General features: G+C 42.9%; 1 protein-coding gene across 2 annotated transcripts in view; it reads right to left on the bottom strand.

The window, feature by feature from the left end:
- LOC136782936 (semaphorin-1A-like) overlaps positions 1-26,106 on the bottom strand; it is a 183,916-nt gene that overhangs the window by 118,735 nt on the left and 39,075 nt on the right. For both annotated transcript variants that reach the window (XM_066742717.1, XM_066742723.1), the window contains exon 2: positions 19,720-19,902. In XM_066742717.1, the coding sequence (XP_066598814.1) occupies positions 19,720-19,816 (97 nt within the window). In that variant the 5' untranslated portion in view covers positions 19,817-19,902. The remainder of the gene's footprint in view (positions 1-19,719; positions 19,903-26,106) is intronic.

The raw sequence follows: 26,106 nt of genomic DNA, 5'->3' as shown, positions 1-26,106 counted from the left end.
ACCACACCATCGTCTCTACCCTGCGAGCTTTATTCTAATCTCTTTATCTTCTTCCTCTCCCCTCCCCCTCCTCCTCCGCTCCTCTAGCTACAAACACAAGGAAAATCAAGCTTTGACCAACTGTTTAGCGAGAGACTCGACTATCCAACCCCTGTATTTATTATATATAGTGAGAGAGAGAGAGAGAGAGTGTCGAGTAGCGTGTGATAAGCAAGCGTGAAATGCGCGGGGTAGCCTATTTTCAACGAAATAATAATTGGATTTTACAGTAAGGCGATTTGTTTAATTAAATCACGTTACCGCACTCGGTAGAAACTTGAAATATTGTCAGAGACACTTTGCACGGCTAATGCGCGCATCAGTTAATTTCGTTGACTAAAATGCAGGCGGTGAAATTTATTTGGCCGCGACAACGGCTCGATACGCGGTGTAAAATGTTTTATCGGCAGCTGCCGTTTAAAAAAAGTTCAACGGCTCTTGCATAAAATCCCTCATTTGCGAGCGGGGAGACGAGCTGCAACGAATTTTATTGCCATTATACGATTTTTGCTCCAAGAATATACTCCTGGAATTTCATCATTTTCAAACTCGATATAACGATATATATTTATATATAACCGAGACGCATTCGCGAGTGAAAATAAATTGGGAATAGGTCGATGAGTCTCGAAGGATTGTTATCAACCGGATTGGATCATGTAAGTGTGTACGTATATATAGTATATACAAGTTATTGCAGAGCACTAATATAAGAAGGGAGAGGGTTCAGCGTGTTAAGTAAGTGTGACAGATGAGTCTGGACGATGAAGCAACCAGCATCCTCGATTGTTGCAGTGGCGAAACAATTTCTGGCGCGCTTGTTATACGATTTGCGGTTGACCTGTGCAAAGATACGCGCGGCCCGAAATATTTTACGTGTACGACACTACGGCAAACGGCGGACGTCCAGAAAGATAAGGGACAGAATGCAGAGAGCAGCCATACCGGCCGTTACACCGAGAACACGACAAATGTAACGCAAATTGTGGCACATTAGTGTAAATGAATGCGAACGAGCCGGGGGTGCTGCTGGTATGCTATGCAAAGCTGCCCGATATAAATGTACACATTCCGCCCTTTTTAATATTACATCGTATTCCCCTGCAAGTATGCCATCCAAGTAAAAACAGAAAAAAAAAACGAAATGCTCTCAAAAAAACAAATCTACCCCTACCAAAATTCCAGCTCTCGTGTGCCAATGTACGACACACACAAGCATGTAAGGTGGGTACTGCAACCTCTATCCCAACCTTATTAACTCGCTTTTAATTATTATCCACGCCCTTTTCGCGTTAAGAGTAATTGCAATTTTCGCCATCTCACCCGCATCTCGTCTCTCCTGCGCCTTTACCCTTCTCTGTCACCTCCGATCAACCGCTATTGGCAGCCTTCACCATCGACTCATTAATTATTATCACGGATCATTAATCGTTTCTCACTGTCAATCGACGCTCTCTTGCATACATATATATATATATATAATATAATTTATATTTCGTACGAGAGGCACGCGAACGTCATTGCGATAATAGAAACATTCCAGGAGTCCTCGTGCTGTTTATTTCCGTTTTTATTACTTTCTAGTCCCGCAGGTTCGTTGCTATTAAAAGTGTTATCGCCTCCTTGCTGCCTTTTGCCAGGCGGCAGCTTCGTCGGGGACCTGAATCCCTGGGAGCGTTAAACTTTATTCCATTCTCAGAGTAGTACCGAGAGAAAGAGAGAGAGAGAGAGAACGTCACCAGGAAACACCACTCTGGATAACTAACACTAGCATATATATATTTATATATATATATATAGAATTCGAAAGCTCACAATAATAATGCATAAAAGTATAGCAACGAAAAGAACAACGCCAATCTATCGCCTCGGTTGCCACAATAATCCGCAAAACGTCATTATGCGAAAACGCAAAATCCGGTATTATGGGAATAAAAAAGGAAAGTAAACGGGACTCGCGCGTGACTGAAAGGAAAAATCACGAGACTTCTTCAATGCGCCGGAATGCTGCGTGGGTGTGTATATGCTCTATAAACGTATAATACGAGCCGGTGTGTGGCTGCTTTCACGCTGAAAGATGTCAAAGATATGACGGCTGTATTAGCTGGATGATCCAGCTGTGTGTGTGTGTGTGTATGCGTGCGTGTTTGTGGAAGAGAAAGAGTGAAGAAAAAGCAGCATCTAGACGGATAAGACAATCGATATTCTTCGGTACTTGGACGTCAGCGGCACGTTTCTTTAGCTTCTTTCTCTTTCTCCCTCTACCCCCCCCCCCTCCCTTCTTCTTTTTTTGCCTCTCGATATTCCTTCGTTTTCACTCGTGCTCTTTGCTTCTTATTATTCCGTCTGGTTCGTTACGAGGCTCGTTGTCAGTTGGTGCTCGCGCACATCGTCATCCAAGCTTCGAATCACGTAGCAGCATACACGTGCGTACGTACCTTGCTTAAGCAAAGGGGCGAAGCAAAAGAGCTGCACCATCCCCCCGTAGGTATATATATATATACATGTGCAGTATATATATAAATATAGTCTCGTAAAGCCGGGAGAAAATCACCAAAGCCACCTACGCTTAGCCGTGACGTTGCTGACTTTTAACATTGCTGTCTGGAGAGCGTTCCGAATCCAGCAAGGAACAGTTAGCCTCTCGAAATATTCCCGAGTCATCGACGCGAGGATTAACACTCGGATCAGACTCTTTCACGCTTTTATTCAAAACAAGCAGACGCAGAGGCGGCGGATATTACAGTTCCAATAGGCAATCTCATCGCGCGAGAAACCGGTTTCAATATTATCATATTCATATTCCAATCGTCCAAATCTGCATCGATACATGCTACGGGAGACCCGACACAGTTTAATACAGTCGTATATCGTAATAAATTAAAATTTTGTATTATCTTTGCCTCGCTGATGTATATATATATATATATACGCTGCTGCTGCTGCTCCATCTCTCAAACGATTTCAGTTTGTAGCGCAATAACTCCCATATAACCTCCCCCTCCCCCTGCTCTCAGTCGTAGACTCACCCCCCCCCCCCCCCCCCGAGCACTCGGCGAAATGACAGAAATTCTGTCGCGCACCTGAAGGAGCCATATATCCTGCGATACATATTTAAATGAATTTCTGCAATGCGTTGTGAATACTAGCCATGGTAATCTCCGAAACGCACCGGTTGAGCCAGCCGGAACTACGCTGGACTGTCAATCAGAAGGCAACGTGACGTAAAGCAGGGGGTGATCTATACGGCCGGCCGTTGGAATATTCTGATCTGAATTCAGCTGAGACACGGGCTCAAAGGACACTCCCCAGCCAGTTCGATCATCCTACAAGAGCCGTAAAAAAAAAAAATTTCCAGCTGTCCAACGCGTCTGAGCAGTATATACTTTACGCTTTATTATACCTTGCCACCTAGGGTCGACGATGGCGAGAAATTATAAATTCAACCGCGGTGTGGAATGGCATGGAAAAGCATTTATCTCGGCAGTTTTGAATTTCTTATAGAAGGAGGAACATTCATTTCTGTTAACGTATATTAAAGAGCAAGGGAATGAATTATCAATTCTGCCGCGAAAGTATGGGAAAGCGAATAAATTCACGATTCTGGTAATAATCGATGACAGGTGAAACGCCTGGCTTTAAAAAGAATGGAATATTCGGCTATGAGAATTCTCCTGCAAAATTTGTCTGAAAATTTAAAGTCGGGTGTCGGATCAGAGAGTATCTATACGTATATAGGGGAGAAATTGCTGTTGGCATGTAATTGAAAAGAGAGAGAGAGAGAGAGAGAGAGAGAGAGAAGGGGAAAGACTGGGGGGAGGGGATAATTAATTCAACGAGCGTGAGTAGGAATAAGTTTTGGCATAGCTAATAATCGATGACACGAGAAATTGGTACTCGAGAGTCGTTCCACTGGCTGCTTAAAGTCGAGCTTATATTCAGAAACACGAAAGACTCTTTGGACTTTCCGAGTCTCGTAAAGTTCCACTCTCATTCGCGTTGAGGAGCGGTGTAATAGGAGCTGAGGAGCGCCAAGGAGCCAACGGGCCTTGATACATATTTAAGGGGATTCATAATTAGAGGGAAATACGAGGTACGTGGGGGAGCTAGGCGAGGGACGATAATAATTTTAATCGAGTGACGCGACACCATGCACGCATTGCTCGGCTTTCCAAGTTACACCTGGCGATCCTACATATGCATACATATATATATATATATATATATAGCATAATGCAGATTTATCCATAAATCCAAAAGGATTCCTCTATCCTGCCACAGTTTGATAGCCATCTGTCCCAAAGTCGGACAGTTCCAGATAATTGCGGCCAAAGTTGAAATTAAATCGCAGCGTGACTGGTCGAATTTGCAACTAAACTATACACGTGCGATATTCTCCTCGTCCGAGATCTCAAAATAATCCCATTTATAACAGCGTTGCGTAACATCCCTTGCTCTCATTAAAACACCAATTTGTTCCGTCGAATCTTCGCGTATAGGACACCCCTATTAAGGAATTTTCCCAACTGACGTGCCGTACACGTAACAATCAATGCCGAGTTTTTCGCGTCGCTGTACACTCCACTGGAAAACCTACCGTTGTCAGGCTAGATTATAGACGTAAACGTGAAAATAGTGAGAAATTGATTTCTATCGTGTGGCAGTGGTGCGTGTGTGTGCTGCAGGCGTAATTTATTGACGATTTTCACGGGTAGTCTAAGCAGCTCTCTGCTCTTCCTTCGTATGGTATAATGTATACATAGATATATATATATATATATATATATATATATTGGACGAACATCTTTAAAAAAGCTATCCCGTGGGCTTTTAGCAGTACCGAGATGAGGGTCTTTGGAGTTTGTAGCAGGTCGCTCGTAAAGTGGCCAGTAGTCTAGAGTAGTTATACGGACGTTGCGGAAGTGGCTGGCAGCTTCGTATTTAAATGAATTCATAAATCGAACGTGAGAAGCTGCGGCTTGTAGTGGAAAAGCGATTCGCCTGACAAAGGCGTCGCCTTCGAGACATAAAAGCAGACGCCGAATTACCGGTGCGAGTGGATCACTGAATTTTATGTATGCGTGTATGCACCGGGTGGCCGTTTCAGTACGGCCAATGTTATATATGAATGTAGACTGTACGAGTAATCACTGGAAAAAAGCTCCTCCGTCATGTGTAAATCTGAATTTATCAGCAAAAAGGTTGCATAGGATTAATAATTACTGGATTCGACACTTTTCATTATACTACTGCAATCCTGCGTTGTTTATCTTTTGGCCAGGTTTTGACCGAGCTCTCATTGGACCAATATTAATCCACGAATTAAGTAATTAATTATTTCTTCGTTAAATTTGCAAAAATGATTTGGAGAGTTTTTTTAACTCTTGCTCACACTGCACTAATTTATAGGTTTGACCATAATCAGCGGACCACCCTATATACATACATAATATACCCGAGGACAGATTATCATTCGCGACCAAATGGTTCATCCCTCTCGCCTCCAAATAATATTTCTCTCGAGTACTTAATATACCTGGAATATTTCAAAATGTCCTACCACCTCGTGCTGCCTGGCTTTTCCCATCTCCAACGATGCAATTTACTAATTTCCTCGCAGCCACGCAAAAAAGGCACGAAGAATGCAACTTTTTTCTAATTACAACAAATGGAGCCTTCTGCTTTTGGGTCTGACCGATGTATTCATCAAATATAAACCAATTACCCTGGATAAATTGATATTCTTCGGAAGAAAAAGTACAACAACGCCTATAGAGTTACGTTTCGAAATGGAGCGAATGGAGGAAGAGAGGAAAACAGTGCAATTCCGAGCTACAAATAGCCTCGCGCGAGAGAAATCTTGAAAAGGCATCTAAATAATTCTGCCCACCGGATCCATCTTGCTAGAAGAGATTGAACATTGAGCCTGAAGACACAATACACCTTCAGCTTCGATCTATTTCCCAAACAATTATTAAAGTGCAATATCCGTGGAGTAATTAGCGGATTTCACAAAGTAAATTGAAAGGATCGAGTGGTAAAATATATATGAGCCTCTGTCGCGTAAAAAGAGTAGCGTTTAGGCAAGCATCCAACATTCGCTGGAGGAAACGACGGTACAAAGTGAAGTCTCTCTCGTTCGATAAATTTTGTCGTGAATTTCTTTCGCTCCCTGTTTGATACTGATAAATGTCTAACCTCGTGTTTTATGGCCTCGATCGGCAGGTGGATCGGGAAGTGGGGTCAGTGCACTTTGACCAAAGAAGCCAGTGTAGGAGGGGGGAGAAGGAGGCAAGAGTGGTGTAGAAGGAGTTTGGCGTGTCGAATGAGGATATATCGAGCGAGAGACTAAAAGTAATGCTAAAAATAAGGTAGAGAGAAGGAGGGGGAGGGGGGTATATAGGTATCCTTGGCACGCATCTTAATGGTTCTAATCGTCGAGTGCATCCAGCGTAAGGAGGTTGACGTGCCTCGAGTACTTTGACCAGTAGTATAGCGACGAGGGTGGGGGCTGGACCGATGAAGAAAACGAAGAAGAGGTAGAAGAAGCAGTAGAAGAAAATAGAGGAGGGAGCGAAGAAGGTCTGGTATCGTTGGCGTGTTTTTAAAGCGACGCTTGTATCCCACGTTTAAAGAGGTTCGGGCTCTCCCTTCTTCTCGCGAGCATTAAGGGGACGCTCTCACGCCGGTATACGTTACGGATCTGCTGGTAATTGCCGTCCCGCGTTGGGAAAAACGGCAAGTGGTGGATGTGTGTAGAGCGGCGGTATAGCCGACTAGCAGGCGATCGCAAGCAGCAATGCTGAAAGGCGAGTTGGCTGAACTGGCCGCAGGAAAACGTCGGGGAATCGTCGCGAGAGACCCCGTTGGCCGTCACGCTCGCCTTATTCCCCAGGTCGCCGACCACCACCGCGCCAAACACTCCTCGATCCGTAACGCGACACCCTCGTCCACCACTCGAGATCTTTGCAACTGCAAAATCCTCCCATAGGACCACTAAGCTCGAACTTCCATCTATATACATACTCGGACACTAATTAAAACGCCAATCAGCAAAGATACGGGAATAAACGTTTATAATTTCGTGATTGCACAAGAGATTGTAAAAAAAGAGTGTATAGAATATTTTTAAAACTTTCTTTTATTCATATTCACAGGAGTTTTACGAAAAGTTTCCTTATCTTTAATAGTTACTTTAATAGGTATAAACAAACGTTTTCTTACGTGCACGCTTTGTGGCATTTTAAGTGGTGATACTATATACATAATGCCGTGCTGCACTATTAAAAATCTCGATTCCTACAAATTAAACTTGTATAGCAGTGACTTTTAAAGCGACGAAATCCATTAGAGTTAATTAACTAAACATTAATCTGATCAGGTTAAAAGATTTTTCTTTCGACAGAAACTCAATGCGACTGATAAATATTTCAGGAAGGAAGGATTTAGCAGAGAGTCGCGAGACAGCGTATTTGGTTAGAGCATGCCAATTAAAATTGGATTTCATGCATTGAATCGATAGCAAATAGTGGTGGTGAAAAAATAAATTCCAGGGTTTGTCAAGGGGTAAGAAATGAAAGGCGTTGCATGCTTGTTGGTAGGGGAAGCCCGGAGGACGAGAGCTCGTCACGGTTCACGATTACGTTCTTAGTCGTTGTCCTAGCTGGCATAGAGTTTCCAGCGACATTGCGGATACGCCGAAGTGCTTACGAGACTCGTTAGAAAATCCTTCCAAGATAAATTTTCCCTACGAAAAACATGACAGGGCACTCTCAACAGCCACGACATCCTGCCTCGTTCACTCTAGTGCACTTCAATGACACAAGTTATTCCTTTTTCTTTTTTTCCCTTAATACAAATACCTCTCTCTCTCTCTCTCTCTCTCTCTCTCTCTCACTCCCTCATTTTTTCTCCAGGAAAAAATTATCCCTAAAAGTGTAAAATTCGCGAGAATGAAATTTACAGATCGACATTGAAAGTATCGAGCAAAGTGGAAGTATATTTATATGCGGTCGTTCGTGGAAAACTTGAGCGGTAATACGAAAAGTTTCGGCGATATTAATAAAATTGAAGTTTAAAGGTTAACGCGCAATATGCAGTATTTCGATAAGCTAAGCAGCGAGCAGGAATAAAGATAAGTTATCCGTTAGGAGGTAGATAAAAAAAGAATATATAAGGTAGGTCGCGCATTTTGGGCAAATCCATGGAAGACGCTGTTCGGGCTTCACGATTATGTTCGCCATCGAGCTGTGCATCGCGAGATATACATATCTAGGCGTACGCTGTGTACGCTGCACACACATACACACGTATAATATATACCTTAACAATACATGCACACGCGTCGTTAGAAAATCCGTAAAGGATATACTATAATATTTCACTAGGCTGATCCTCGCCTCCCACCTGATGGCATTATTGTTGCTTTTCGTGAGTTTCGTGCACTCGCTAGCGCCAGACTCGTGTGTATACAAGCACTATATACATACGAACACGGAGATGCGCGCGTACATACACAGAGAGTGGGTACAGGGTAACCAGAATGCATCATCTTTTGTGAACGCCTCGTCGTTTTTCTACACAAAGAAACGGAATTTCGTACACAGTTGGTTATCGCTCGTTATCAGAGCAGTATTTCCGTACTATCTCTGGCATATAGACGCGAGCTGCAGCACGAGGATGCATCTCGTTTGTACTTTTTTATTTCGCAGTAGCTGGAACGTGACGAAAAAAATCCCTGTCTCATGGCTGCGTTGCGTTGGACACGCTAACCCCCCGTGCCTCGCTTTCTTTCCCCGTGTGTGTGCTCGTATTACACGAGTGTTTACTACGAGCAGCGAGCGTTATGCCTGCAGATATTAAATATCCTTGATAAAAAAAAAATGGCAAAAATAATCGCGAAGAATCGAATGACGCGACAGGACTCGCGGTACGTTTTTTCAGCCGGCTCTTGCGCGCTGATTTTCACGATTCGCTTTGTTTTACGCTGACGTATCAGGGAAAAGTCTCGTGATTACATTTCTGCATGGTGCGCGACACGACATGGCCCGGAACCTGCGTGCAGAGATTATACTATATGTGTGTTTTGTATATATAGGTCATGTATGGATCTTATACCTCGCTACACGTCTGATAATATGCATGTTATTCTCACGACTCGTGTTTCTGCTTTTGAACACCGCCAGTGAGGATAAAAGGTGGGAGAAGAACATTTTCAAATTTCTTTCTTCCCTCGATTATTCCTCCTTCTTGGAATTTAACAGTGGCGAGGAAGAAGAAAGCAGATTGTGTATACAATAATTATCGTGGAACAAGAAACGCGCGCGCGCGTGTGTGTGTGTGTGTTTCTCGCCAATTTGTAAGATCGATCGAATAATTTATGCCGATGGAAGATAAGAGAGAAAAGCTAAGGAAGGAACGACTTTAATTATTGTTCAGGAACAATAATTAAAACGCGGGGGTAAAATGTTTACCTGGTTTATAGGCACGATAATGTTTTATATACACTCGCGGTACGGTAAATCTGGAATATCTATGAGAGCGATCACGCATGAATATTTATTTGCTTCCTCGAATGAAAAAATCAAGTGTGGTCGCTGCATCGCCAAAATAGTTTGCACGATTCATTTGTTAGCGAACCGAATGGGCCGTGACTCGCGTTTCACATATCTTCGCGCGCACACCGGGTATTGCATGTTTCGTAAAAATACTTTTTGATATCTGCACATATTTATAGGTACAAGTTCACCGGGTTTTCTACATACATGTATGCATCGCTCGGTCCACTGCATCCCGCAAAAAAAATCTAAAATTTCATCCGCTCGACGGACGCTCATACTCGTACGGGATTACGCGAAAAATCGGCATATTTCTGAAATAATCATGAAAACCAGCGAGGACAAAGTTTTTTTTCTAACTTATCATCCTGCTGGTGACTACATTATTATCTATTTTTATATCCTCGCCTATATATATATATATATATATTTTTTTTCAAATCCCACGTTCTCCAAACGGACGTAGATATGCCAATCATACGATAAAAATACATGTACGATCGCGAATAAAACTTCAATATGCACAATAGACCAAACAAATGGCTATATATAAAAAATTCATTTCTTCTCAATATCAACGTACGTCTCTCTATATACCGTACTCTCTTTATTACTCGATTCTTCCATCCATCTTCCTCCTATTAATTTTCCAGATTTTGTTTTTCACTATCTAACGGTAACATATATATGCATTAAAAAAAAAGAAGGAAAGCTAATCCGAAAATATATATATATATATATAGGAAAGTGAAGAGAGTAAGGGGTGTCTTGTTTGGTAGAGGAGAGCAGAAGGTAGGAACGTGCTGTGAAAAACACACTGACTTATCGATTGTTTTGTTTGCGAGGAAAGGAGAAAAAAGGTGGGATATTCATTTATTAAAAGGCAGCAGCTATTTCGGGCGATTTGCTTTTGCGATGGGTGCGCGCGAGGCGCTTTAAACGCTGTAATATTCCAAGCGGTAAACATTATATTACTTTATCATCGAGTGCACATATTTTCGCGTGGGCTGTCCGTAGCACGAATTAACACGACGCTATCAATTGATGGCGCATTTACGTACACACCCGCGGCTACGTCTCGTTCGGTTATATATAGGGCTTATTGCATTTATTTCTGATAGGCATCGCTGTGCGATCACACATGCTGTATCGCCTGTAGTACTTGGGCACAAGTGGTCCACCGCTCATGTACAACTGCATTATTACTAACAGCTCTCCAGTTAATCATTGGCAATCAACATCTACGTCAATCTCAGGAAATCCCTCTGATTCTCTCCAACTCACTCTCCTAAACTACGTATGAAAGTATCCGAGAAAAAAGATTTAGCAAGATAAAATAATGCTCTCGCTATCGCATCGAAAATCACGGGGGCCCCGGTATTACCACACTTCAACGTTAATAGAAACATTTAATTTTTAATGCATAAACCGACGCGTAGAACGAAGCGAAATTCCCTGTCAGCTAAAACACCCCGACCTAATTTTTTTTATAAAATACAGTCTGTTTAATTCGTACTTTGTAAGAAAATTAACGATACGCGGTAGAATTCATTAAAAGCTTATAAAATTCTATATAGAGATTTTCACTCGAGTGATTTTTAACGTTTCATACATCCATGGGTTAATAATTGATAGTTTGATTGATCCAATGGTATTAATATGGGAAATTGTGTGCCAGCGGTTGGTATTTGAGACTAATGATTCTATTTATTGCTAATAGAGATTCGTGAGCGTGGCTGGCTCGTGCCATCAGAAGAGGGCTGAATGCAGCAGCAGCAGCTCTGCGAGCGAGAGGACTCGCGCAGCAGCTGAGATTGGCCAGTTCACTATGCAACTGAATCATTCAAGCTAATAACTACGAGCACACCGCAAGCGTGCCTAGGATACACCGGAATCTGCAGAAAGCCATCCTACCGCCACACTAATTTCCACTGTACCTACATCTCCTTTAATATTCAATCATACTAATGTTTATTAATAATATTTTCCATCTCCAACGAGCACTCCTAATAATATCTATACTGGCTTAGAGAGAGAGAGAGAGAGAGAGAGCTAACTGAAATTTATTTTGGTTCCTGCAAAGCAGCTACTTTGCACAAATTAGAGTGAAAAACGATGGAAAATCTGCTGCCAGGATTTCGATATCGGAGTAACTTTTGTTGTTGGGAAAAGCTCCAGAGCCCCAACTATTAATTAAACTTAATGATTTACTTTGCATGAAAATGAATGCAATTATTTTGTTGATCGAATTTACAGTTTCTGATTATTACGTTAATTTGCGATATAAACAGCGTTCTGACGTGAGAATTAATTGCTATTATTGGATTTCATTATATTATACGCCGAATGGGCGAGTTTTAGTTAAACTATCATCGTCCTTATATCACGCTCGAAATATAATAAACTAGTCTCCCGCATAATAGTATCGAGAATTTAAAATTCCCCAATGAATTGATTTTAACGGGATCGTTAACATCAACAAGTATGAAATATCGAGCATTGCAACCACTCACTCCAGCAAGCTTATCTTTAACAGCGCGTCAAATTTACAGCTGTAATGGAGATAAAAATTGCGGCCAATTCTTTTTCGTTCCTGCTTCCCTCCTGTTTCTATATTCACCGTATCATTGTAAAAAAAAACTATAATGATATACACTGTTGAGAAAAAGTTCAATAGGAAAACCAGCAAAGCGAAAACATCGTTAAATTTGCATGGACTATATCAGATTATTGATAACAGGGACGAAAAACAATAGAACTGTCAATGATAGAGTTTTGAATGAATAACATATTTGATTACGATTGCAAACTAATTAATTTTTGTTGCTTGTTGAAATTGATCCTCTTTCGCTGCTATATAGTATACTGTTGGTTCTGGTATAAATTTCACTTAGTTTCCTGTACATAAATATATATATACGCGCCGTATATACTGCACTATACTGTCTATTATTAATATTAAGCGGACTTTTTCGAGGGCCGTCCGATCTGTGCCAAGATCAACGAGAAGAACTCGATCACGGAGTTATTTCTTCCTGATAGAAATCCATGTTCACCGTAGATAAATACATTTTCTTTGCACGTTTGGCTCATCTATTCTGCAGAGGCTCGAGCTTCTTTTGTTAGAATTTTTTGCGACAGGAGAGTATCGATTTCCTATCGTTCCGGCAACTAAGGGAATTCGTTCCCAGGACATTAATAAATCTATCCAGCGCGCGCCACCTTCCGGGATAGGAGTAGGATGTGTGCGGGTCACGGATTGACGAAGCGCGCCTCGTCTGGCCCAAGATATGAGACGAGAGGGGCGTCGTCGTCCTCCTCCTCTACTCTCTCGCACAAGACGATCAATCACCTGGACGACGCATTCTTCTGATACTCCCCCCACCTCCACCTGTCCTTCTCCCGAAGCGCGAATGCCTAAGGAAATCGTTCCGGCGACGCGCTAACCTGTCCATCCGACCAACGGGAATCCACCCGCTTGACCTTATCTTCCCCATACACCACATTCCCTCTCTCTCTCTCTCTCTCTCACGTACAAATCGACTCTGTCGACTTTGTCAATTCACAACTACTGTCCCGAGTGTGTCCTGAATTCCATCTCGTGAATCGTTACTATATATATATATATATATATACACAGTACACCATCCACAACGACAACAATAATAAATATTTTCGCTTCAACAATCGGCCATCTCTGATTTTCCGTTAGTTTCCGCCTTCGGTTCTTTCAATCCTAACGAGGCAACTTTGCCAAGAAAAATCTCCGGCATTTCCTGCCAACTACCGTTCACCCTTTGTAAGAAATCCCTGTAAACAGATTTACTCCAGTCTAATATGACGGCTCGCTCCCGTTGCTTTCCAAGTCTCTAGCTCCCTCGGGACTAATTGCGGATGGTTCTAATGAGCCGGCGAACAAAGAAAAGAATTTAATCTCGATTTTTCTTTTCTGCCTCCGACTCGAGAGGAATCCTTTCCAGCTCGGATCGCCCGTGCACGCCGAAACGAGTCTCCCGGCGCAATTTATCTTTCGACTCGCTTGGACACCGACCAATATTTGTAACGCGAGTCGGACGAATAATATTAATCGAGTTAAAAACTTGGGTAACTGTGTACAGTATATATAATAAACGCGCCAAATGGATTCGATTAACTTCCCGAATCGGACGCGCTATAGGACCATCCCATCGAACGTCTCTAATTTCTGCAATATATAATCGAGTCTATACTATAATCTCGATGAAACAAAACTGCGTCCCTCGCTTGGCGAGTAGCTTTAATTCGACAATTTTTGCCTCTATAGGTTCTCTCTCTCTCTCTCTCTCTCTCTCTCTATTGTTCCTCCCCCCACCCCCCTCTTGAGATTAACAAAAAAAGTCAAATGTAACTATATATCTATAACAAATATCTCGATCCCTCCACGAATTCCCCCAGCCGGAATAAATGAAATCCGTATAGAAAATGTCATTCGTCAAAAACTGGCGTCATTTTTCTTCGATTAAATTCTCTCTCGATCGGATCCTTCCACATCTAGCCGTTTATTTTTTTCTCGGCTTTTCTACAGTTTTCAACTGCCGCACGGATTGCCGTGCATCGACGGTTTCAGCGATAGAATCGCGCCAGACGCACTCGACGATACTCCATACGTACCGGAGTAATCCACTCGACATCAAAATCGAGCAGAACGGCTGACACGAGCTGTTCTCCCGCCACGCGAGAAGCCCCGAGTCCTTTCACGGGACAATCCCGATAGCGATAACGCTTCGATCTGCATGCTATATAATATATACATACGTATACATATACCATTTTCAATCTCCGCGATATCATGATATAATTATAATTATACCCAATATTTAAACGCAAGCATTTGCTCTGGCATCGAGATAATGGAAAGTCTAATGATTAGTGGTACATGCATATACATGCATGCATATATATAGATGCGTATATGTTTGCGACGTGGACCAGAATTGCTGGTGGATGTTTCGCTACATTATATATATATATATATATATATATATATATATATGTATATAGAAGATCTATACAGTTGTTTTGCAAAATACAATGCTTCATTGGTGGGCTGGGTAATCGATGCTGAATGAGCGATTCGATCTGTCCAATTGCATAGAATGCCCCGAGAAGTTCTTGCGAGTCCTAACGAGATTAATGTTGGCAAAACCTCACTGTGGGTATATATATATACGGCTTCCGTTCGTTGCCACGACTAACCTACATAGCGAGCATCGTCACAAAAGATTTTCCATGGCAAAGATGCTAATCGATGCCGCTTCTTGGCTGATGTTGACGAACTTTCATCATCAAGCCATGCCAGGCAATATCTGCCCCTCGCTTTACACACTTTACACGGATATTGGCTCTTCGCCATTGTCATCCGTGCCAAGTGTGACGTAATGCTGCGTTGTTTGCGCGACCTCGCCAATGATCGTAAAAGCTGAATGAGCCGCTAATCCGACCATTTTAACATTAAGGTATATATATAACTGCCCGACACAATCGCCTCGTATACCACGCTAAATTTCACTTATCCAGCGTAAAACGGAAATTTCTTCAACGAGATCAATTCCAGATGTATTTTACGTGGAATCATCGTCGACACAATCCCACCGAACCTAACCGAGATACCGCCAGATTTTCTTAACGGATAAAGCCACTGAGATTTCCATTGTCCGTGGATTAAAAACAGTTTTCGCTAATTACCAACGGCCATAATGACGTAGTATCCTTCGTTTATATTTTCCCATAAAGATAGGAAAGTTATATTCTTCGGTGGAAATGATGGGAAGACGATGATTGTCGGCTCGCCAGGTGTGCTCAGACTTGTCCCGCTGGCGAATGCCACACAATCTATGCAATAATGCTGCAAGAAGTGATTCAGCTCTGTCTACGTATGTAACTGTATATATATTCCACAAGTGCATGCAGAAGATACGGGGGTTTTAATTCTTCGAGGATACTAGGTCTCTCGTGTAAAAAACATAGATATATATATACATATATGGCGAAAGGTCCCTGCGTGGCAGGTGCTGATATAAGAATACAATTGTTAAGCCGACGCGTGACTTCTGGTCTGGTTTAAGCGTACATATATATATATATATATGGTAAGGTAATGGGTTTAGGACTCGATTTGCGGTTATAGGCATTATGCGTTAAACTGGCAAACAGTGCGTTGAGTTCGGTATAGCGACGGCGTACAAGCTCATAGGAGGGCGACCTCGTAAAACTAACTGCTCGTGCGGAAGGCTAAACGACCGCGAGTTACATGGTCATTGCACGGACACGCCGTAGACTGTGCGCAACCAGTCTACCCCGCGAGCATTCGTAAGTCTGCTGCCATGTATTTATAAGCATGTGATGTGTGTACGTGTGAAAATAACGAGGCTTCAATTCCAGGCCATCGAATCATCCTAACTGCATGGAGAAAAGTGCGCACGAGCCAACGCTCTCCTTATCACTGGCCTGTCATTCCAGCATCGAATCGTTCAGCCTCGATACTTAATGGCCTTCCGAGGGATTCAACGCTCTGCAACGCGCGCAGGATTCCTGCAACTGCCACCAATCAGCCTGATACGCGCCAACCACCACCAGTCATGGTAGTCATTTGCCCTCGATAATGGCAAAGCTGTGTTGCGCATTACCACGCTCGCAACTGTAGCTGCGAATCTTTCAGAAACCCCATTAAGGATTCGCCGAGGAAGCTCCTCCGCGTTTCCCGTTGCTACCTCCACCGGAATTCCGCCATGAAAATAATTATCTCACTCTGCGTACCATTCGACTCCAAAATTCAGGCTTCTCCGTATAACTGCGTTATCATGCAGAGATTTCAATGTTTCTTTCTATCGTAGTACTTTGGATTTATGCGTACGGAAAAGAGTTTCAGTAAAGGTTGCAGATGTTCAAAATTGATATCTATTAATTTTTGCCTTCGCACGCTTTGCAAGAATTAAAATCCATTTCTTGTATAGTAACTGATACCGCTTATCTAGTTACGGAAATTTAGCCGAATTCCTCATTTTGTACAAACAGTACGCAATTTTTCTTGAAATATCAAATGAATCATGGAAGAATCACGGGAGATATCAAACGAGGTCGCGTTATCACGCTTATCTTTATCGGGTCCGATAAATCGAGTGGATATTTCCGATGTAACCGAGTGGCTGATATCGATCGGTAGATCAATCATGGATATAGCAAGAAAATTGCAACACTCTCGCTCGGAATTGGCGATTCGCGTGAAATTAACAACTCGGCGAATTCTCAAGGGAGGCAATTAAGCGAGTTCCAGTTATAGAGGGGTTTTCTTAGGGATTCACGGTTAAGTGTACCGGGAGGGACTGCTCGTTTTCGGTATGGATCGATTTCTGCCGAAGGTTCCTCTCATTACTCCCGAGCAATTGGATGGATGATGCGAAAAAGTCTCATCGTGTATATATATATATATATATATATATAAGCACGGAAATAAAATATAATATTGAGGGGAGACGAGAGTTGCGTGGAGAAATATATATATATATATATCGCGTGTCGGGACTCACGCGCCACGATGAAGCATCCAATTCCATCGAGACTGGCCGTCTACGCAGTCGAGCCTTAATTGAATTCTCAATAGAATTTGCCGAAGGGCGATCGACACGAGCTCGTCAATATTTAATCCGTGCTCAACCTACCCGTGCTTTCAAAGCAACGAGAGTCGGATTTCCACCTATAGCCGAGCAACGCTGCAAACTCGGCCAACATTTTCACTCTTTTTCTCTGTCTCCCCCCTCCCCCTTCTCCTATATGTATATCTGTCCATCTATATATACGCTCTACTCCGTAGATGCTTTAATCGTCCCCTCGCCCCCCCCCCTTCTATTCCACCATCCTAAGTCAATTATCCTCCGCACATCCACCGCGAAAAAACTATTCGGTTGGCCAAAAACAGCAGACAGAGAAACGTCGAAATTGCCCTTCGAAATCAAAAAGGAGCTGGGAATGAAAAATCTGCCAGTATATATATATATATATATATACTGTTTGCAGGCCTCTTCCATTTTAAAGCGTCCAACGATAAATCGTACTTTCGCCATGAAATTCGTTCCTGCCATGATTTATATTATACCTCAAAGCCTTTAATACTATCGATCCATTTATTCGATCAATCGTGATTGGCTGTACGCTCCACCTCGTTACGCTCTCGATCGAAAAATTCTACAAATTCTTGATCCCAAGTTTTCCATTTGTAAAATTTTGCATTTCATATTCATACGAGCGGATCCGAAGGTAACAAAATATTGGCCGCGGTTGAATTGCTGTCAGAGAAAAACCTGACGTCTCATTTTTTAATTACACAGAGGTTTTTAGTCAAATGGCTCGTTGGGGATAAATCTCGAGAGCGATAAAACGAGTTTCTGACCGGCCTCATATTTTCCGCCGTTTGTTTTCGATTTTTCCGTTTTCCCGACGCTAATTACTCGCCGACCTCGCGCGGTAGCTTACAGTTTTCACCTGCACCTGCAGTGCTATACCTGAATCCACAGGTGCCCACCCCCGATAGCGATAGCTGGGATCGCGTGAAAACCTACCCACCCCTTTGCGATAATATAACTTTTGCCCTTGTCTCGTTTTCCCTCCCTTCCGCATTTCCCTTCAACTTTTTCACCCCAGTCCTAAACTCTCGTGTAATAATAAGCGCTACGACACGGTATACGTACCGAAACTTGCCATCAACCATCGTATGTACATACACATACGCACAGCTACGTAATAATTCATTAGGCAAGCTACCGCGTACATCGATCTCGTTTCAAATCAACGAGCAACTTTGGCGATTGGTAAAATCATTATCTTTTCAATCGACTTGGCAAATGAACGGATAGGGTCCGATAGAAGCTATATATATATTGTTATGGGTCATATATTGGGTTAAATGGGACCTCGTACCGCTTTAGAGGCCTGCGAGCGCATTATCGGCGCATAACACGAGCTAATCACTTGCGTAATGTCCGGGGAAGAAAAAAAGTGCATCTAAACAGGGTCGTGGGTGAAAGTGGCTGCTTAACTGTATTAAACCTAATAGAACCGAGAGTGAATTCATTTTGAAAGGCTATCGTGAGGCAAATCCAGCGGTTTGGAAAGCCTGCGATGAATTACATTAATTTCGATTTAGTAGCCGTGTGGCAGCAGCGGCGGCGGCGGCGGCGGCGGCGGCGGTGGCGGCGGCGGCGTCGCGCTGATCGAAGTTAATGACCTATAACGATAGAGTGCACCTCGAAGAAAGAGCGAGAGAAGTCTCTCGCGGCGAAAGCCAAGCAGCAGCGCGTTCGCTCGATTAATTTTGCCAGTCTTGGGAATTTAATTCTGGGAGGCACCAGGGAGGGCGTTGCGTGAGAACGATTCTCGTCTAGATCTCACTGTACACATACTATATTATATAAAGTGTGCACACACAGCAACGAGTAATGGCCAGGCGAACAGCTATAGTTATATATATATATATATATATATATATTGTAAAAAAAAAGCGACGAGTACATTGGTGTACTATTCAAACCTATCGTTATAAACACATTATTTTAATCCTGTCCAAACATATATCCTACTAAAAACAGGATCATTAAACATTGCTATAAAAGAACATTGTCCTGCTAAATATACATACAATATTGTAATTCTTTCGAAAAAATCAGCTCAATATTTGAAAAATATATTTGCGTCTAAAAAAAGTAGTAAGATCAATATGTCAGGCAAGCATTTTTAATCCCAGCAAACAATGGTATTGTATACATTAATAAAAAAAATAGCAATGAAAATTGATTTTGCAACCAGTGAAATCGCATTACTCGAAACAAGTACTTAACACGAATATGATTCTTCGATAGAAAAAAAAGTAGAAAATTATTTGAAATGTTTTATGTTCAAAAAAGAGATTTTTAACCGAAAGAATACCTCTGCCAAGGTTCGTATCTTTGATATTACGTAAAATACTCATATCTATTATACAAATATTGCTGTAGTCATAAATTAAGAATTTGATATATACCGTTGATTTGAGAAAGAAAATAGGGGGGGGGGGGGGAGTAAGAGAAATCAGTAGTAGGAATTTAGTACTCACGAAGCTTGACGTGCAGCCTGGGAACGGGATCCTGCGGCCAGGCCGCGTTTTGCGCGGCTAAGCCGATCAGCGCCAAAATCCGAAGCGATACGCTCATCCTGGAAGCTGAGTGGTCTTCGGCAGGGTCTACCACGGATCAGCGGTAACACTCACGCCTCGTCATCGCCCCACCGATTCTCATTCCTGAAACAGAGACATCATTTGGATAAATACACCTGGATCTTCCACATACGCGTGTGTATATACGTGTATGTACTAATGTCTGTCCCACCCCTCCCCCTCCCCCACTCTATCTCTCTTACACAGACACGCGCGTATTTTGCTACGGTAACTATGCAAATGTTGGGCGTACGTGTTTGGGAATCGGCCCCGGATTATGGGATTGATTACAGTTGTTCGATGGCTCCGGTTAAATTGCGTTTGCCGTAATTAGTCGATACCCCCGTAGAAATTTCCCGTGTTTGCGAAGTACTACATAAACGATTCCCTCGGCAAACCTTTCGACGAAATAAAATCCATGCATTTTTCTAATATTTCGAAAAAGAGTGCTTTTTTTGTCACGAATCCCCCAGAGATCGAAGAGTTCCTTCGAGGATAATACGAACATTATTTCTAAAGTTATAGTATAGAAGCCACCGTGACGGCAGCGCGAGTTGAAATGGGGCCCGCGGGGGTCAATGAAAAGTATCGCTTACTCCCTGCCAGCAGTAAATTGTGATATTATCCAGTGGGAAAATTATGGGATTGATTAATGCCGTTCGATGGATGGAATTAAACTCTGTTAGCCTTAATTAGCATGTTGTAGGTATATATCATTGGCATAAATTTCACCACCCCGACAAGTCGGATCGGCTAAGCTAAAATTATCAAAGACCCTACTAATGTTGCCCCGTGTGAAATTCTAGCACAATGCCACGATCGAAAATATTCGTGTACGCTACACAATGTAAATTTGCGCACTGTCGTCGGAATAGAATAATTGCGCGAGATGATCGATGCAAGAAGCTTCGGATGTATATATATACTGATGGTGGTACTACAGTGGCTTGGACCGATTTCAGGGTCGACTATAGTCGAGAGCAATAATTTTCTTTTTCCAAAGCTCGTTATACTCTTGCCGGATTATTAATATCGCTTAACGAACAAGACGTTTAATGGGCAATCAAGCGCGATGTATGGCAAACTGCGCGCATGAAATTTTACACGGAAGCCAGCCAGTGCGGCGAGTTGCTTGCCTCTGCGAGTATTAAATTTAACGTACAACTATATACGTGTGTATATATATACACACGTTATACCGCACCTGCCGAGGGGCAGAGAAGAAAGAAGGTAAGGAGAGATATCTTGGTGCCTCATTTACTGCTCGACAGAAGTCTTGTCGCCACGCTAGACCGGATAGTGTAATAATGCGCAAAGGAGGCAAAGGAAAGGGGTTGGTGGGAAAAAAAGAGAGTGGAAGAAGAGTCGAGGGACAGAGGCGAAGGTAGGAAGGAAACTCGGCAAACGGTAAAAGATGGCGAGCACGTTGCTATGCATTATGCAAAAACCACCATCCACTTTTATTTGTCCTCCTCTATATTATAGAAGCGGCGAGCAGCGCCGCGCCGCGTCAGTCATCGTCATCCCCGCAATCAACTTTCATGCGATTAGCCGTGAAATCGTGCATCTCGAGAAAAATTATCGAAATAACACCGAAATCAGCCTATCCCTATCCCCTGCAAAACCACGCTCCATTCTCGTGCCCCGGGCGAATATCCAATACACATTTTTTTTTAAAGTCGCCTATTCAATGGCTGCGAAAGCCGACAAGCTTTTAATACGCGATCCATTTTATCAAAGTCAGTCATTCCACATCAGGGCTTATAACGAGAATTAAAATGAGAATTATGAAATACGAGCCGAGTGATTTTAAAATGTTGAAAAGTGGAGTGAACGAAGCCATTGTTTCACTCGGAGAAATGGTGAGAGGAAAAAACTGGAATTGGGGATGATAATGAAACTCTTCGTATTTGTATAATGAAAACTGAGCAAATTATAGAGATTCCTCCTCGTATACAATCGCATACGTGCAGTCGCGAATACCATTCAAAGTTTCAAGTGTGTAGTATAATTTGATAGCTCCAATAATCGACCAGTTATCGTCATATTCGTTCTTTGGCTTATCCGGAAACTTTCTATGGGCCGTTGCGTTGGAAAATAGTGAAAAGAGAGAGAGAGAGCTAGGAGTGACGATCGGTCGATGGAAATTTAAAGGTGAGAGAGATCGCGAAATGATCGAAAAAGGATTTCTCGCGCGATGCTTTGGAATATCACGATGAGTTCTCGCAAGGATCTCGTAACAACGAAGATTTCAGGCGTGGCTCGGCCTACTTTCGTGACGCGACGAGAGACAGTTGGCCGCGAATTACTCCAAGCTTCCGATGACCTCCCCCCCCCCCCTCTCTCCTCCTACTGGATCTTCAGCAGCCCCTTATGATACAAACCGGAGACTTTCACTGGACCTCGTTGCCCGATGCACCTCGCTCGTTCCCACTTCAAACGCTACTATACTGTGTGTATATATATAAGAGTGGCTGCGGTCTGGCTTGGCTTGGCCGGGCACTCTGCGTGGAAAATTGCGTCCTCCGGATCCGCTTCGGTGGCCGGCGCCATCGTAAAAATCCCAAGAAACTGCAAGCTTGCCCTTTCGACACTCCCGAAACCATCCTCTCCTCCCACTCCCATTTGCAAAGAGATTTATCAAGTGTTTTTAGCTATTTGGCAAAGACCACCAAGCTAGAAATCAAAATTACGTGGCGAAAATTGGCCAGGTCGTTGACCTCGAGCAATTTAAACGTAACTCTGATCGGATTTAGATTTCTCGAAGCGAAGAGTGTCTTAATCGAGGCTAACAGTGGGAAAACTGTAAGAGCTATCAACCTTGAATCGCTTTCACGAGGTAGAGGGAAATAAGAGAGAGAGAGAGAGAGAGAGAAAGGCAGAGGGAAAACGATTCTAGCCGTATCTAAGCAGCGAGTCGAGACAAAATTTGACACGGAGCGCAATAATGATAAAGAGAAATCACTGCTTGGTAATTGCGAGGTATGATATTAAGAGGATGAGTGAACAAAGGTGGTGGGGGCATTTTCATTAGAAAGTTGGATGGATTTTTTTCTCGAGTCTACATATACATATACGTCATATTATTATAGTAGAAAGGAAGAAGATATCGAGAATGAGAAAGGATTCGAGTTGAAAATCATACACGCACACACACACATACACATGCATGTATATATAAAGACGATTGACGGTTTGCTTATGAGGATAAGCAATAAAATGGTAATACAATGGAGGTTTGAGGGATTGAGCCGTCAGTGATAGATGCATAGGTGCATAAATCGAGCGAGGTCTTTGACGCTGTAATAGGAATAAATACATCTGTAATATGCGTCTGCTGTCTGTTCTTCGGCTGAATCATAGCAAGAGAGTCCAAGTCAGATAAGAGTGGCTCGATCTCTCTGTCAGGCCACGCCTGTTTGCCTGCCACCGAACTGATAGAATGTAAGAAAGTGTGCATAATAAGAGGGAACGAAGAACGAGCGTAGTCGGCTGCTAGTTCATCGAAAGAAACGAGCGCGTGCCTCCTGCTGCTCCCGCTGCACCCGCTGCACCCGCTGCACCCGCCGATATTATACTCTTACGTACTGCAGCGCGTTTCATTGTGTCTTGATTGTTACAACACGTTGTTGTTTATGTCTGCCTGATCCAACACAGAGAAATACCCAACAATACCGCTATTATTTCATTAATTACCAGTCGTCGTTCAATGTCCCTGATGCGATGTGTATACGAGAATCTCGGTGCTTTTATGAATGTACCGAGGAAAAAAATTCTTTTTAACGAGCATTTGGCGAGAAACATAAATAACGGCCCAAGTGGAAAGTTTAGAATTTATCACGTCGAAAAATAGCATATGAAAGATGTGCTTGAGTTTTAAATGGCCTTAACAAAGCCGATCCCGGAAACCCGTAATAAATGGCAACAAAATTCCATAAAATGTCTACAGGTACTCCTCGTTTCACAAGTTTTGCGAGTTATAAATTTGATAAAGCAAACGAAATCGATGATGGTGCTTTCCAGAGACTTTTGCCTCTATCAAACAACGTATTTGGAGTACAAGAGTTGTTGCCTTGTTGGTTTTACAGAGTGTGCTCCACAAAATTCCAGAGGATCGCGGAGGACTTTGTCAGGAGGCCGGAAACTTTGATCAATGTTTGAATAAGGATGAGTATAGACATTATATATATATATATGTATATATGTGTGGATGGAGGCCGGAGCATACTTTTGAGAGAAGTTACGTGGTAATTATATATACTCGAGAAATTAAAGGACTGTCCGGCGAAGGGGAGAATCGGTGGAGGAGTGAATTTTGGATTGCGAGATGGGAAAAAATTGGAATCGGTATAAAATAGAGGTGGATGAAATTCGCAATATTGGAGAGTGCAACGGTGCAAGTCGTAGAAAGAGGTCGAGGAAGCAGGCAGTTGTACACGGAGCACACGCCCAGTCTAATTATACGTGCATTGTGCGCGCGCGTATAATTGTGCAACTGTGGAGAACTGCTCGCAGCGTGGATAATTTCGGAGCGATCGCTCCACGTTCAACTGGCCGCGGATCAAAGGAAGGAGAAGGAGGAAGCAAAAGGAAAAAAAGGGTGCGTACGTGAAGGGCTCCTGCGATTTCCATCGAGCGAGATTCTTCGCTCGCTCCTCCCCGGACTGACTGAAAGCTGAAAGGTGCCCCTTCATCCGTTTTTCTTTCTCAGTTATATTATAGTATAGTCTGCGGAACATGTACTACTATATAGGTGTGTGCGCGCCACCATTTACTTGCCCGTCTTTACGGCCAGTTTGCCCTCGCACCATTCTCTCATCCGTAATTCTCCTCAGCCTTATTTGGTAAGATTTTATCCACTTGGAGAAATTTCGCTCCTTCTCTTCATCTACCCTCCGAACAGAACTCTAAAACAGATTCTTTTCCTCCCTGATGATCCGAAACACCAGTTTTCAACTCGAAGCATATAATATAGTCTCGATGGTAAATTTTGATGGGTTAATGGGGTATAAGAGATTTTTTTTCTCCCTCGGATGATCCGAAAGACGAGTTTTCAAGTTGATGCATCGTTTTGGAAACTATATAACTCGATGGACTATATATATATATATATATATAGTGTGTGTGGAATAAGTGGGAAGGAGAATTCCAAGTTGGATGGTTGCTGGGCTGAGATGTAGCAGGGTGGGGGGAGGAGGGTATTTTTTGGTCCCTCTCAGCGAAGAAGAGAAGAAGGTTTTTCGGTGGTTGGAGTGCGGAGGAAATGGAGGTGGTAGATAAGTCTAGGCGGATGAAAAGGCGCGAAAAAGGAGGAAAAGATGCTTCTTGGACGATGAATGGGAGTAGCTGGGTCTTTGAAAGCGGAACCAATGGTGATTAATAAGTAACGTCGATCCTATGCTGGACGACGATGTTCCGAAGCTCCGGGCGCCGCGAAAGTTGCTGCTAGTGGACCGGGGCTTCGGGCGAAAAACTCCCTCATCCTTCTTTCAGGAAATGGAAATAAGCTCGACTAAACCTACCCTCTCGTGCTGGATATCAGCTCTATATATATAACCGGCATATTGGTCAACTCCGGATTAGACGCGGTCATCGCGGCAAACTCTCTAATTATTCCATCGCAAACTTTTGCCAATTATTCAACAGTCAAGAAAACTGTGCCTCGCTCATTTATATTACTACGTCGCTGGGCACAACTCGAATAAAAACGGTACACGCGCAATTTTTCTTCAGAATTTCATTCTCGCCGGGTATGCAGATTTTCGGAATGTAAAAAACAAAGAAAAGGGGGAGGGGCGGGCGGGCGGGCGGCGGCAAATAAAAATGAAAGGAAAAATGGGAGGGAGGCTGGGTTGCAGGTTAGCTAGGAAATTATGATTAATATTCCACGGCGCTACTTGATAAAGTATAAAAATAATAATAAAGGCAGCAGCTGGAACGATAAATAAAGCGGAAGTCGCACCGACCGACCAGGCGATCCCAGCACGAATCCGCGATAACCTCTACTGCCAATTGCTTGCACGCTAATAATTACAGGGAGTTTACCATCACGGCAGTTTTCACCCTCGTTTACGGTGCTGAAGCGAAACGAAAATGTCCCTTTCTCCATATACCTGACGTTCTCTCCGGGCGGGGGAAGAATTACTTTCCGATAATTTTAAATGGCACACGTGTATAGTGGCTCCGGTAACCAGAGATCTTCGATAATTACTGCTTTTTTCCATCCTGCCAAAGGCAAGGCACAAACAAACAAACACAGCTGGTATATATATAGATAAAGTCAACAAT

This window comes from Prorops nasuta, unplaced genomic scaffold, assembly GCF_024137725.1.
Source record: "Prorops nasuta isolate Cenicafe-Biocafe unplaced genomic scaffold, Cenicafe_Pnas_1.2 PNAS00002, whole genome shotgun sequence".
Classification (NCBI taxonomy): Eukaryota; Metazoa; Arthropoda; class Insecta; order Hymenoptera; family Bethylidae; genus Prorops; species Prorops nasuta.
The sequence above is the reverse complement of the archived record's forward strand: the minus strand, read 5'-3'. Positions and strand labels throughout refer to the sequence as shown.